Source organism: Cibotium barometz, chromosome 15 (genome assembly GCF_041138505.1).
Source record: "Cibotium barometz isolate CiBa-2024 chromosome 15, ASM4113850v1, whole genome shotgun sequence".
In the NCBI taxonomy this organism is placed as follows: Eukaryota; Viridiplantae; Streptophyta; class Polypodiopsida; order Cyatheales; family Cibotiaceae; genus Cibotium; species Cibotium barometz.
The window spans coordinates 40,033,471-40,047,162 of NC_141060.1; the positions used below are offsets into that span (position 1 = coordinate 40,033,471).

Here is a 13,692-nt window from a genome sequence, read left to right on the forward strand (position 1 = left end):
GTGTACAAAGTCAAAAGAAAGTCTGATGGTACTATTGACAGGTACAAAGCAAGACTTGTGGCTAAAGGCTACTCCCAGAAAAAGGGAATAGATTATGAAGAGACTTTTGCTCCTACTTCGAGAATGACCACAATAAGATCAGTGATTGCATTGGCTGTCCATAAAGCATGGAAAGTGCATCAATTGGACATCAAAACTGCATTCTTAAATGGGGATTTACAGGAGGAAGTATATGTAAGTCAGCCCATTGGTTTTGTAGTTCCTGGTGAGGAACATAAAGTATGCAGGTTGCGCAAAGCATTGTATGGGTTAAAGCAAGCTCCAAGAGCTTGGTATGATAAGATACATGCTCATCTAACCAGCCAAGGTTATGAGAATAGTCCAGCTGAAAGCACATTGTATGTGAAGAAAACCGATGCCGATATTCTCATAGTCATCTTGTATGTAGATGACGTGCTGATTATAGGTACTAGCAAAGCACAAATTTCAGATTTCAAAGCTGATTTGAAAGCTGAATTTGATATGTCAGATTTGGGGCCTTTACACTACTATCTCGGCATACAATTTATGCATACAGATGATGGCATTGTTATGCAGCAAACTAAGTACATAAAAAGTTTGCTAAAAAGGTTTCACATGGATGAATGTAAGCCCATTTCTACTTCGGTAGAACCAGGTGTATGGCTTACTATGCATGATATTGGAGAGCCTTTTGAGGCCGGCATTTGCAGCAAGGCAGTGGGATGCCTCATTTACTTGTGTAACACGAGGCCAGATATATCTTTTGGGGTGTCTTTGTTGAGCAAATTCATGCACAGCCCAGGCACAAAGCATTGGCAAGCAGTCAAACGCATTTTTCGTTATCTTAAGGGTATCCTGGATCTTGGTTTGTTCTATCCCAGGGGGGGCAGCTTGCAGTTTTATGCATACAGTGATTCAGATCGGGCTGGAGATTATGATACCAGGCAATCCACCAGTGGGAATTGTTTTTTTCTTGGCAGTTCATGCATATCTTGGTTTGAGTAAAAAGCAACCCACTGTTGCCACATCTATTTGTGAGGCTGAGTACATGGCAATCTTTACAGCTATAGTAGATTGTGTATGGTTGAGGAGACTATTGACTGATCTTCGTGAGTGTCAGCAGACACCCACCACCATTCTCACTGATAGCCAGAGTGCTATGGGCGTGGCACGAAATCCAGTATTTCATGCACGTACCAAGCACATAGAGATTCATTATCACTATGTCAGAGAGAGGCTACATGCAAGGGAGATCAGTTTATCTTATTGTCCTACACAGGATAAAGTTGCAGATCTATTCACAAAGGCTTACCTCGAGAAAAGTTTGAAGCTTTCCGCAAAGCTTTGGGCTTACTCTCATACAGAGAGTGATCAGCTACCTTGTACAGGTTCACACTTCCACTACAAGGGGGATTTGTAGGCATATGCTCACTTATGGTAGTGCTATGTGTGAACAGGGCTTAACCAAAGGTACTTTTTCCCATGTGGTTTTGCCCCTTGGACATCAAGTGTGAAAGGACACTCTAACATATAATATTTTGTACTTCTATATTATATGGATGTGGCACACATGCAAGGGTTGACTTGCATTTTGTGGATACCACACTTTTGGCTCTCTCTCTCTCTCTCTCTCTCTCTCTCTCTCTCTCTCTCTCATTTCTGTGTGTGAGCTTCTCTACCCTGCACCTAACCCTAATGTGTTGGTTTGTGTGTGTGAGTGTGTGAGTCCAACACCCAACAGCTAGGAAAAAAAGCTTTTTCCCCACTGTTGGGTAGCCATAGCAAGGGAGAGAGTGTGTTGGGTTTCAGCTCACAACCAAAACAATGATGGTGGTAGACAGAGTACACAAAAGGTGAGAGTGAGAATTAGTGGAGGTGATGGAGTCAGCCATCCACATATATCCATCCATCATAATAATATGAAAGTACAAAACAATAGATATAGTGTCCTTTCACACTGGATCTCCAAGGGAAAAAACCACATGGGAAAATGTGCCCTTGGTCAGGTCCTGTTCACACGTAGCACAACCATAAGCATGCATTTACCTTCACCCACTGCGTGTTTTTTCTAAAAGAAGTCGTCAAAGCTAAAAAACACAAACTTGCTTTTTGTTTATAATAAATATAGCAGCGTGCGTTTTTTTTCCAGCTCCAACGCAAACTTACGCAAGCTTTTTTTTTTTTCAAAAAAAAAAACAACGTGTTGTTGACCACCCAGCCTCTGTCCGCCAGTTTCATGTTGTCCGCCCGTGACGTGTGCACCCTCGTGTATACTGCCGGCCCTTCCACGTGTGCCTTCTCTGGACAGCCTGTGCCTTCTCTGTACAAGATTGGCTGCACCTAGAACTGGTTGACTCTTTTTAGACCAGCTGCTGTCAAACTGAACTGGTCGACGTGCTTTCTGGGTCTAGAACTGTGCTTAAACATGTCCCTATAGACCCATGACTACTACTGTTGTGTGTTGTACCCCTTGCCCATAAGCAAAACAACACTCACTCAGTCATCTATGGAAACTGGCACACACAGGGGTCAGCCTTGGACAGAAATTAGGGTGTCATCCATGAGGATGCTTTTCTACTTGCACGTCCATGTGTTACCAAACCGTTTCTCTCTCTCTCTCTCTCTCTCTCTCTCTCTCTCTCTCTCTCTGCCATCATCTCCCATCATCGCAGGACCTTCTCGCGCCAGCTCAGTTTTACCACCTTGAGCACCATGTCACAGCGGCCCATGAGGGATGTATTAGGGTGATATGAGAGCTCTTTGCTCATGTACCTAGATCAGATTTTATAGTTCTAGATTTGTGTTATCTTTCTTTATTTCTATTTTGTACCCAGGATGATGTACCTCATGGATATGATGTAACCCATAGTTGTCACGGTACGAAAATACGATGCCGTACGGAAATTTTTGGTACGATATGAAATTTTCGGATACCGTATGATAAAATACGGTTTTTATTTTTTACACTTACAACCTATGGAGCTTCAAGCTTCAATGTGAGGGAAGGTTGGGAGGGGAGGAGTCTACAGTGCTTGAAGAACCAGAACATGGATAAAGAAGGGGGGAATGTTAACCCATTCCTAGGGTTAACAAGGGCTACTATCATTATCGTATATGAAGGAGTCAAGGTAGATACACCAAAAGGTCATACATTCAAGATGTGAAGCAATGGTGTCCAAATCTACAGCCTGGACAGGCGCCCGTAATGGTCCGTTGGAATACTTATGGCGATTCGCGCTTCAAGAGCGTGTGGTAGCAAGTTAGGATGAAGTCCCAAGTGATGTACTTCATGGATATATTATGAGAGTAGTCATTGTAATAGCATTAGGCCTCTTATGAGCTTAAAGCGCCAGGCTGGCCACAGTTTAAGTGAATGCGAACATTTATGGCCACGTATATAAGTGAATATCTCTTATAATACAAGAGACTCTCCCATTGTGCAATAGAGTCTTGCTCTTGCTAATTCTCTTACTAGTCTCGTAGTACAATGCGGCATTGTGACAACGCTTGCGGGAGGTGCGGTGGAATTTCTTCTCAAGGAGTTACAGAGTTTGGAGACCTCAAGGGTTATGAGCTCGGCCATTGAAAAGATCCTCACGACAGTTGCGGTTCACTAGGTAATCTCTTGTTGGATGTGTTTCAAAGGGGGGTTTGGGTGAGCCGTAACAATGGAGAACCTCTCCTTTGTTCTTTGCTGGTACTTTGTAGTTGTCCTGAATTCACATTCTGGAACACTTAGAGTGAGATTCACAAACCAATCCCGTTGGAAGGTTGTATGTGATGTGACTCCACCATCCATAATCCACATATCTCTTTAATATTGAAGTCCCACGGTCTTTCTCAATGCCAAGTTCATCATTTTGTGACATTGCTACATTGCTGGCCTCCGTTTGACTAGTTTTAGCCTTTCCCTTCTTCTACTCCTCTTCCACTATGCTATAACAAGCTTTGGAAAAAATGACCTTTCTTATCGCAAAAGAAGCATACCGTGTCCTTTTTCTTGTTGGAAGAACCTCCACTAAACTCTCTTAACTTTGCCTTGCCTTTGCCTCTTTGTTTGGTCACCAGTGGGCTTGACCCTTTTTTCTTTGCCACGGACGCATTCTCATCTCCTTCCTTAAATTGCCTATTGTGTGCCTCTTGCTGAAGTGCCAAGCTAGTGCAAGTTCGAGTGAAGATTGACGTTACAGGTTGTGGTAGAAGCCTTGTACTCACTTCCCACAGATCACGGGCCATCACTTCAGGTGCTGCACTTCCCATAGGTTATGAAAGAAGAGAGGAGCATTATAGCGAAGAAGCTATCAGGACAAAAAAGTTAATTCACATTACCCAGCAGCAACAATTAATTGGGAAAACAACAAATTGCAACAAATAGCTATTTAATTAAGCAGGAGGTTAAATGCTATGGCATGGGTTTAAGGTTGTAAGTGAGTGAGTAGTGAGGGGGAAGAAGCATTTATTCTTAGGCAGCATAGGAAGAGCTTGATTTGTCAAATAGGGCTGCAAATGAAGAAATGTGGGTTGTTGTAGAGAAGAACACGGAGAGAAAACATGGAGTCGATAGTATCTAGTCCATACTATGCAAAATGGAGTTGATAGTTATATAGTCTTGTGGGTTGACTACCATGAGTATATAACATGCACGTTCCTAAAAGGTGAATTTGGGCATGTTCCTGGATTCATCTAGGTATATATAAGAACGCGGAGAGAAAACATGGGCTGCAGGGAGAAAGGGTGATGGCTCAGTTGTTGAGTAGAAGTTAGTGGGTTAGTTATGGTGGGCTGCAGCTGACATCAATAAGGGGGCTGGCTGGTTGGTCTGCAGTGTGGGCAGGAAGTTGCTCAACAAGGTGCCTGCTCAGGTAGCCAAGGAGGACGCTTAGTAGGGTGCATCCTCACTTTGTCACCCAAATTTTCCTTAAAAGGCTCCACAAAGGGCCAAATAGGTGAAAAAATGGTGCCCAAAATTTAAAAAATGCCTAACATGCTAAGGCCTTCAACGAGTGATTGGTGAGGGGAAAGAAGCATTTATTTATAGGCAGCATTGGAGCACCTTAATTTGGTCAAACAGGGCTTCAAATGAAGAATGTGGGCTGATGATGAGGGTTGCAGGGAGAAGGGCGTGGGACAGGTTGACGAGCAGAAGTTGTGGGCTGGTTCGGCTGCAGCTGACATAAAAAAGGGGCCGGTTGGTTGGCCAGCACTGGGGGCAGGAGGGGGGCCAACAGCCTAGGTTAACAGGGTACCTACTCAGGCAGCCAAAATAGGACGCTCAGTAGGGCAGCCTCACTTAATTGCCAACAGCCCAAAATAGGACGCTCAGTAGGGCAGCCTCACTTAATCGCCAACGGCCCAAAATAGGTGCCGAAAAATAAAAAATTGCCTGATTCACACCTATGTAGTGCACACTTTCAGATGTCCCCCATGGAAGTTCACAAAGAGGAGCAGCACACCCAAATCACTTTTACACAGCCTCCCCGAGCAGAGAAACTTTGGATTTCCGTAAAGATTAGCCCAAAGGTGATAGTGCAAGATCATGCACATGCATGCTTGCACACGTTTACATAATTTCAGTTTGGTAGATATGCAATGTATGGTTTGATGAGTCAATTTCTTATCATGTATAGTGTGTCCTATGGTATTGTCATCAATCCCTGTACAGATTTGGAGATGCTTTAATACGAGTTCTAGTGTTGGCATGACTCACATCTCCTTCTAACACTCCACACAAAAACTAAACCCTTCTGGAGTGCCACTTTTTATTGATGTTCGTTAGCCTCAATAATCTAGTTTAAAAGCAGGACCTTTTCGTTCTTGAACTAGAAACCACCTTGGCTATATCCTTGTGTAGACCACTTTGAATAGTCGTCAGATAGCCTCAACATCGAATATAAATTTGATTCATTACCCATTTCTTTGATGATGATCATGATATTGCTTGGATTAATCAATGTGAAGAGCATTGAGAGTGCTTATCACCTGTCACAATTATCATCGTGACATTCCTACAATGTGCATGCATGTGTGCACGTTGGAAAAGCGTGGTTGGACAAAGATGCAGCTCGAGATTAAAGAAATGGCAGAGGTAGCAACCTATAGGAGCGTACTGTTTGTTTCTTTTTGTGTGCTGATTACAAATAGACCAGGGTTTGTGGTATCTCTTAAGCTGCTTGTATATTCGTAGACCACTTTGACCTCCTCATGACACTGGCCATCCCATCCTGTACTTTCATGTATTTATCTTTCTTTTAATTTGAAAATTTTGTCTTGGCATCTTCTGTCATGCTAGGATAGATATGTTCTCTAATTAACACTTATGTCATAAGCTGGAATGATGATGCGGATTATGTCTGGACTTATTGAGGTTTGATTGCAGGAATCAACTTTTTGAGGACTATGGACGACAAAAAAGTACAAGGCGGGTAGCCAATAGCAATGTATAAAATATAATTTACAATGGCAGCATATAAATTTCCTCTTTCTTGGTGTGGTGTTGACAGGCTAAGTTATTATGAGCAGTCTTTTCTTTTATATATTAGATCTACCGGCTCCTAGAAAAAGATTGTGGTTGGAACAATTTGCAGGTCTTGATGTCGATGGGAGCACTTCATGACTATGTAAATGAGAATATTAGTGCACATGCAAATATCATATACATGCTACAGATACTTGTTAATTAGGGGTTGGGGGCACAGCGCACATGCGTATATACTAGTTAATACCCCTCTCTCTCCCCCTCTCACTCTCACTCTCTTTTCTGCTCTGATTTTAGCCTCGATTTTGAGATAGATTTTGGCGAATTGAATCATGTTCCAGAAGTAAAGTTTGTTATGGGGATCAATGCTAAAGCATTTGTTTCAATATTGCTTAATTTGTTCATCATGGCTGAGTCTTGCCTTCACGTAGGGAGAAGTGATGTACACTCAGTATGGTGGTGTATTTTTGAACATGCACTAAAATGGACATATCTTTATGCATGAACTCTCACCTATTCTCGGGCATCGATAATGTGAAGCGATGTCAACACATTAAACAATCTTAACACTACAAGCACATCAAGAGAATATCAATTCATATAAAAGAGTGTCCGTGGGCACGCGTGCACATGCATGTGCGTGCAGGTGTATGCTTTAATACCATGGGAGGTGCACTATGGAGAACTATTATACCCCGCATATGTAATTGTGTGCGTGTGTGTGCATGCATGTGCATCCTTTAATACTATGGGAGGGACATTACGAAGAACTATTAGAGCGTCATAACCACCATCTCACCTAGATAAATGAGGATGAAGAATGCACACCCACATGTTCCATAAACAATCTCACACCAAAGATTAATTCACAATTACTCAGGTTACAAGTAATTACACCATAAAATACAATCAAATATTAGGAAGTGTTTTCTTGGTCGTCATACATTTCATCCTTTTTTTTCTTTATCCCTTTGTCTTTTTCTCGACAGTACTTTATGCAGCATGGGACCAACTAGTGAGGACCATAGTTGAGCAATGATAGTGTGAGCAAGCTTGCTCAATGATTGCAATACAAAATAAATATAACAAAGTCTTCTCTCAATCTTAATGCAAAATAAGTATAACAAAGTCTACTCTCAATCTTAATCCAAAATAAGTGTAACAAAGTCCTCTCTCTAGTTATTGAATATTCTATAGGTATAAATGTATGCATATGATACTAAAAATTATACAAAGGCACTAATTATAGTAAGAGAACTAGGGCTATATCTCACCATGTTTAGGAGATGATTTAGTCAAAATTCTTATGTAGGTTTTTATGTTTGGAAAATAACGAGAATTTTCCATTGGTGTGTTTTTTTGGCATACCTATTAGACGTGCAGATTTCTTTTGAAGTCTTCATTGAAGTTATGAGTCGGGGGAAGGGTTGCGCAGAGGGATGAGGCGGAGGAAGGAGGGGAGGCAAATTAGCACAAATAGGAGACAATAGCGGGAGGAAGAAGGGCGGGGAGAGGCAGGGGCGAACAGCTGTGGAGGAAGGATGGGGCGAAATAGGCACATAGGCGGAGGGGCGCAGGCCAAGGTTCGGGGAGCTAAGCGCTCATCTTGCCCTCAACAGAATTGCGTTTCCAGGAGAAGAATACTTCTAGATTTTTTCAAGATGCAACCATGGAATTGGATTACCTTCGCTTCTTCAAAGCGATGACTTCGTACAACAGGACTACCAAGGCACTTCAGGTAGATCCAATCCAAGGCCAAGGTCCTCAAGCTCACAAGTGACATCATCAATAAGGGTAGATATAAGTTCATGCATGAAGATATGTCCACTTTAGTAAACAAATCTTCATAAATAAACCAAGACTCGTGTGTGACGAAGGCTAACACTTTAGATAACATACATGCACTTGTAGCTAGTCTCAAGCAAATGCATCACTTGAGATAGAAAGAATTCGAGTACACCAATTGTGATAGATGTGGGACACATGTCATGTCCTCACATCTCTCTCCCATTATACCCTCATTTTTTTTTCAAAAAATCTGTGGCTACAACCGCATGCGGTATACCATGCTGCTATATATGGTCATAACGCCTAACTTCGCCTGTGTGTCTAGCCATCTTCCCCTCCCCCTTGCTTCCCTTTCCTTTTTGCTTTTCCCTTTTCCACCCTCCCTTCCTTTCCTCCGCCTCCGTACCTGCCTCTTTCCCTTGGTTCGGATTGCTCTTCATCCGGGTTCAAGTCGGCCTTTTTCTTCGATTAGCATCATGGCTAATCATTCTCCCTCGGCCCGAGCGAACCATTGTTTTTTTCGAAGCCGAGCTCGCGGTCCTCTTCGCCCGAAATCGAGAAAGACTCCAAAACGACCCTCATTCCCAAAATCTTTGGATCTCACCCTTCCGGTCTCCAAGCTCGGGATTGGGTCCTAGCGGCTCTACCTTCCGACCTCGCTCCACACTTTTGAGATGTCAGGTTGCTTGGAAGAGGTTTCTTCCAAGTGGATTTTGATTCTGAGGACGCAGCCTCAGAGGTTTTGAAGGGCAGCCCTTTGCCATTAGGCCCAAGGAAGGTTTTATTTCTTCCCTACTCCAGCTATTTTGACCTTGTTGAGGAAGACCGGAACCGTTTCCCGACTACTCTCAGATTCCTAGGTCTTCCTCGCGCTTTTTGGCCTATGCTAGAGGCCATCGGGTCCGCCTTTGGGGTAGTTCTTCAAGTGCGCCCCCTCCACGCCTTGCTGACATCTTCCCAGGTGGTCACTGCCTTAGCGAATGTTGTCCCCAGGGTCATGGTTCTTGCCCGTGAGACAGTGAGCTCTTTGAGGACTATGTGTTGCTTTCAGGCCCTAGTGGTCCTTTAAAGCAATGTATGGAGATTGCAAGTAAACTCGATCAGTGCCAAGTCTGTCCCAACAGGGTCACTTTGCTCGAGATTGTCCTCGGGCTGCTCGGGGTCACATGAGGCCTCGCAAGCGTGCTTCTTAGGCGCCATCTCCCTTGGATCCTTCCCGTCCTACAGTCCGCCAGGTGTGGCGAGCTGTCTCTCACGCCCGCCTCCCTGGTGCGATTGATGGAAAGACCTCCTCGGATCTTGTACCTCAGATAGATGATGTTTCTGGGCAAAGGGATGTATCAGCTCATGCATCTTTGCAGGGAGATGATATATCAGATCAGGATGATTTTGTTGAGTCCTCTCTACTTGGAGGGGCAATATGCAGGATGATCAGTGCAGTGGGGATCATGTATTGCAGGACTTTCACCACGATGCCATTTTCCTTGATGCCCTGCAGGGCGCATAGGTTTCTTGTACATATGCAAGTATTGTGTAGGGCGTCGGACAAGGGCATGTCAGTAGACTTTGCCCTGTGGATTATCCCGTCCTCCAGCATTATGAGAGGCATCCTCAGGCTGCCCATCGTCTTCTTAGATCGGGGGTCAAACACTCTTCTCTTCCATGAGAATCGTCTCATGGAATGTTCAGGGCCTTGGAGGGCTCCCATCCGTGGTGGTAGGAAGCGCCTTTTGAAGGACCAGCTTCACCCTGCTGTTTACAGGAGGGTCTATGGATATACTTTTGTTGTAGGAACACAAATTTGATAGATCTCTGTGTGGCAAAACTGGTAAGATGCTTTCTGGCCACACCTTCTAGTCCTCGGCAATTGGGACTAGAGGGGTGTTTGCATTTCAGTGAGACAGCATCTGGTAAGATGCTTTCTGGCCACACCTTCTGGTCCTCGACTGTTGGGACTAGAGGGGGTGTTTGCGTTTCAGTGGTGGCAGCATCTGTTATGCCTCATGTTATTGGGCACAATGTTATCGTCCTTGCTAGAGCGCAGTGGATCTTGATCATGCATGAGGGTCAGAAATTGGGAATCTTGAATATCTATGCAGCTAACATGAGAGGTGAAAGGGTGGCCTTTTGGGACACCATTACAAATGTCATTCCCCAAGTTGATCATTGGATAGTGGGAGGAGAGTTCAATATGGTTGAGCAACCTTCTAACAAGAAGGGTGGACGCGAAGGGGATTTACACCCTTTGGAGCGAACCTTATGGGAGAGGTTCAGGCTTTCTTTTTTTGGCAGGGATTGGTGGACTGAGGATGACTTCCAGAGAAGGCCAAACTCCTTATCTTTCTCTTGGCATAACCACAGGAGCGGGGATGAGAGCATCTTTTCACATCTAGACAAATTTTATGTGGATGATTAGTCCCTGGACAGAGGAGGCACCATTGCCATTATGCATGGCACCACCAAATCCGATGATTGCCCCGTCATTTTGTGTCTCAGGGAGCCTAGGGCTCGCTCGGCCTCTCCCCGTGTCCGTATCCTTGACTCTCTTTATCTAGATGTTGACATCTCCCTTGAGATCAGAGAGATATGGAGATCTTGTGACGGTCCTAATCCTCGTCATAATATTGCGCTGGCTCTTGAGAGGACCAGCCATCATTATCATAGCATTGCCTTGTCCAAGAAGACGGAGGCTCTGGATAAGGAGAGAGCTATTAGGCGTAGGATTGCAGCTCTTCGGAGGGAACATGAAAAGCATCCACATGCGTCTTGGATTACAGACCTCTCGACCACAGTTAGAGCAAAGCTGCAGTTGGCCATGAACAGGAGGGCTGGCTGAGTTCGCGTTTCATGCGAACGAGGCTTTTTGGACTGAGATGGGTGGTAGATACAACAAAGAGTTTTTTTCAGCACACAGGCCTTCCCATAGCAGGGATTCTGAGGTACTTGCAGGATTCACAGGGTGAGGTTCAGATTGAGCCTGATAAGATAGGGGATATTGCTTTAGATTTTTATCGGTCTTTGCTGAGTGCAGAGGTGCTCTCTCCTCCGAGAGATGTGGCACGGCAGAAAGTTTGGGAGTGCATGCCCAGGCTCATTACAGATGCTATGTGTTCCTCCTCCCTGGATGCCCCTTTCTCGAAGGATGAATTCCTTCACGCACTACATTCTCTTTTCAGTGGTTCATGCCCAAGGGATGATGGTCTTTCTCCCGCCTTCTTTATTCTTTTTTGGGATCATATTGGAGATGCTATCACTGTTGCCCTTCAGGAAATGTGGCTGTTGGGTATGATGCCGCCATACCTCATGGAGGGGCTAATTCACCTTATCCCGTTGACATCTCCCCTGTACAACAGTTTGCTCTCCAGTGCTCTTAAGCATTAAAAGCAAACTTCATGACTAGAGTAGGAGGAAGCCCGCCGACTTGGCCTCTAGAGCTTTGGTGGTTAACCAAGTTTTGCTAGCCACGGCTTGGTTTATTGCTTCGTGCTGGATTTTTCATAAGGGGTGCATTGGCCAGTTTCGTCACCTTATTCGGAACTTTCTTTGGTCAGGGCTTGATGGAAATGCACACACCAGGGCCAGAGTTGCTTGGGAAACCATTATCAGGCCCCTAAACAGGAAGGGGGTTTGAATATCATTGACCCTGAGGTGCAATGTAAGGCTTTGCTCTGTAAGCTTGTTGTTAGGGGCTTTTTTCTAGGCAGTGAGCCGCCGTGGAAGGACTTTCTCATGCAGCAGATCATGAAGTGTGTCCCTGTTTTGCGGAGGTGAATGGACTCTCAGCTCATGCTTTATTTTTTCGGATGCAGTTCACCGCTCCCCTTCGTCTCCCCTGGTTAGGTCCCTCCTACGGGCCTAGGATTGCCTAGGGAGTTTTTTGGTACATATCCCCCCCCCCGCGTTCAGCGGGAGGAAACTAACCGGCAGCCCATTCTGTGGAATGATTTGATCTTAGATGTGCATGGTAGGCCTCTTGGGGTAGCTATGCATATTCTTTGCGCTGGCTGGGAGACCCTATGCCTTAGCCTGGGCTACCATTTATGCCTTCTCCCTAACAGTGAATTGGTTAAATTCATGTATATGCCATATAGCTTCAAACATTAACCACCAGTACACTTTACCAATGACAAACTTCTCAGTGTCCACAATCTTGAGAAGTTCTACAAGAGACTTAGTAATGTTGAAAATTTTATCAACATTTCGCCAAAATGTTAGAGTGTATTAAATTTTGGCAACTACTTGCAGCATCAGCGTGTTTTGAATTCTTGGCTATCCAAAGATGCCACCTCCTATCTGCCAATCTCTCATTCAATGCTGGGCGAACTACTAACAACCTTTGCAATACATAATATGTTGTAAGCAAATCGTGGCACAAAAGATTTGCATCCCCTTATTAGGTGACTTTGAAAAAAACAAAGCATGTGAAAATTGGTGCTCTCTGATAAGCTTCACCACATGGTTTGCATCTAATAAAGTGGGTTGAATGAATGGCATTTTTCCAATATCCTTTAACAACAACAACAAGTTTATAGTATGAGCAACATATGACACCCATGTTATCTCAGGATACTTTACTGATATGGCCTCACCTGCACTCCTGTAATTTGATTCATTATCTATGACTACTGCTGTCACATTTTTCGGCCCACACACTCTTGCAATTTCCTGGCCATAGATTTTTTACATGTACGAAGAGGTCTTTTCCTTCAACGAGGTGTCTACAGCCTGTAGAAACACATAACCTCTAGGACATATGCAAACAATATTAATCAAGGGCTTCTTTTTGACAGCTAGTCCACCTCTAGGACATATGCAAACACATAACCTCTAGGACATATGCAAAAAATATTAATCAAGGGCTTCTTTTTGATAGCTAGTCCACCCATCAATTGCAATTATACAACTAAATGTAGGCACAAAATCAAACAATGTAACATTGTACGTTTCAATGCAAGTTTAGTCGTATGTTTAATCTTGCCAAGATACTCTATCCACATTTTATTGTAATCAAGCAATTGAAACCCAAATTTTGTTGTTCTCATTAATGCATCTTTAAAAATAGGATTTTGGATTACATTGAATGGAATCCCACATACAACAAATGCTTGTGTCCATTTCAAATTTAATTCAAGAATTCCTTGCTTATCAAATGCTGCCTGCTGCAAAGGTGTCTGCTCTTTACGACTCTTCTTGCTGAAACTTTGCGTCATGTATGTAGACGAAGTACTGGTAGATGGACATGATGCAATTGAGTACTTATGGATGGGGACAAGTATTGGATTGACCATATTGATTCATGCGTCGGACCACAAGATGGCATACATTCACTTGTAGACACGTGTATTATCTTCTTCGACCATTTCTATTGGTCGTACTGCAAAGCCTAATTTCCTTTTTGTATTTACATC

At 43.8% G+C, this 13,692-nt stretch overlaps 1 protein-coding gene across 3 annotated transcripts in view; it reads left to right on the top strand.

The window, feature by feature from the left end:
* The window catches only part of LOC147631294 (uncharacterized), a 72,513-nt gene extending 65,828 nt beyond the window's left edge, over window positions 1-6,685 (top strand). For all 3 annotated transcript variants that reach the window (XM_086809668.1, XM_086809669.1, XM_086809670.1), the window contains one exon: window positions 6,398-6,685. In XM_086809668.1, the coding sequence (XP_086665794.1) occupies window positions 6,398-6,464 (67 nt within the window). In that variant the 3' untranslated portion in view covers window positions 6,465-6,685. The remainder of the gene's footprint in view (window positions 1-6,397) is intronic.
* The last annotated feature ends 7,007 nt before the right edge of the window (window positions 6,686-13,692 follow it).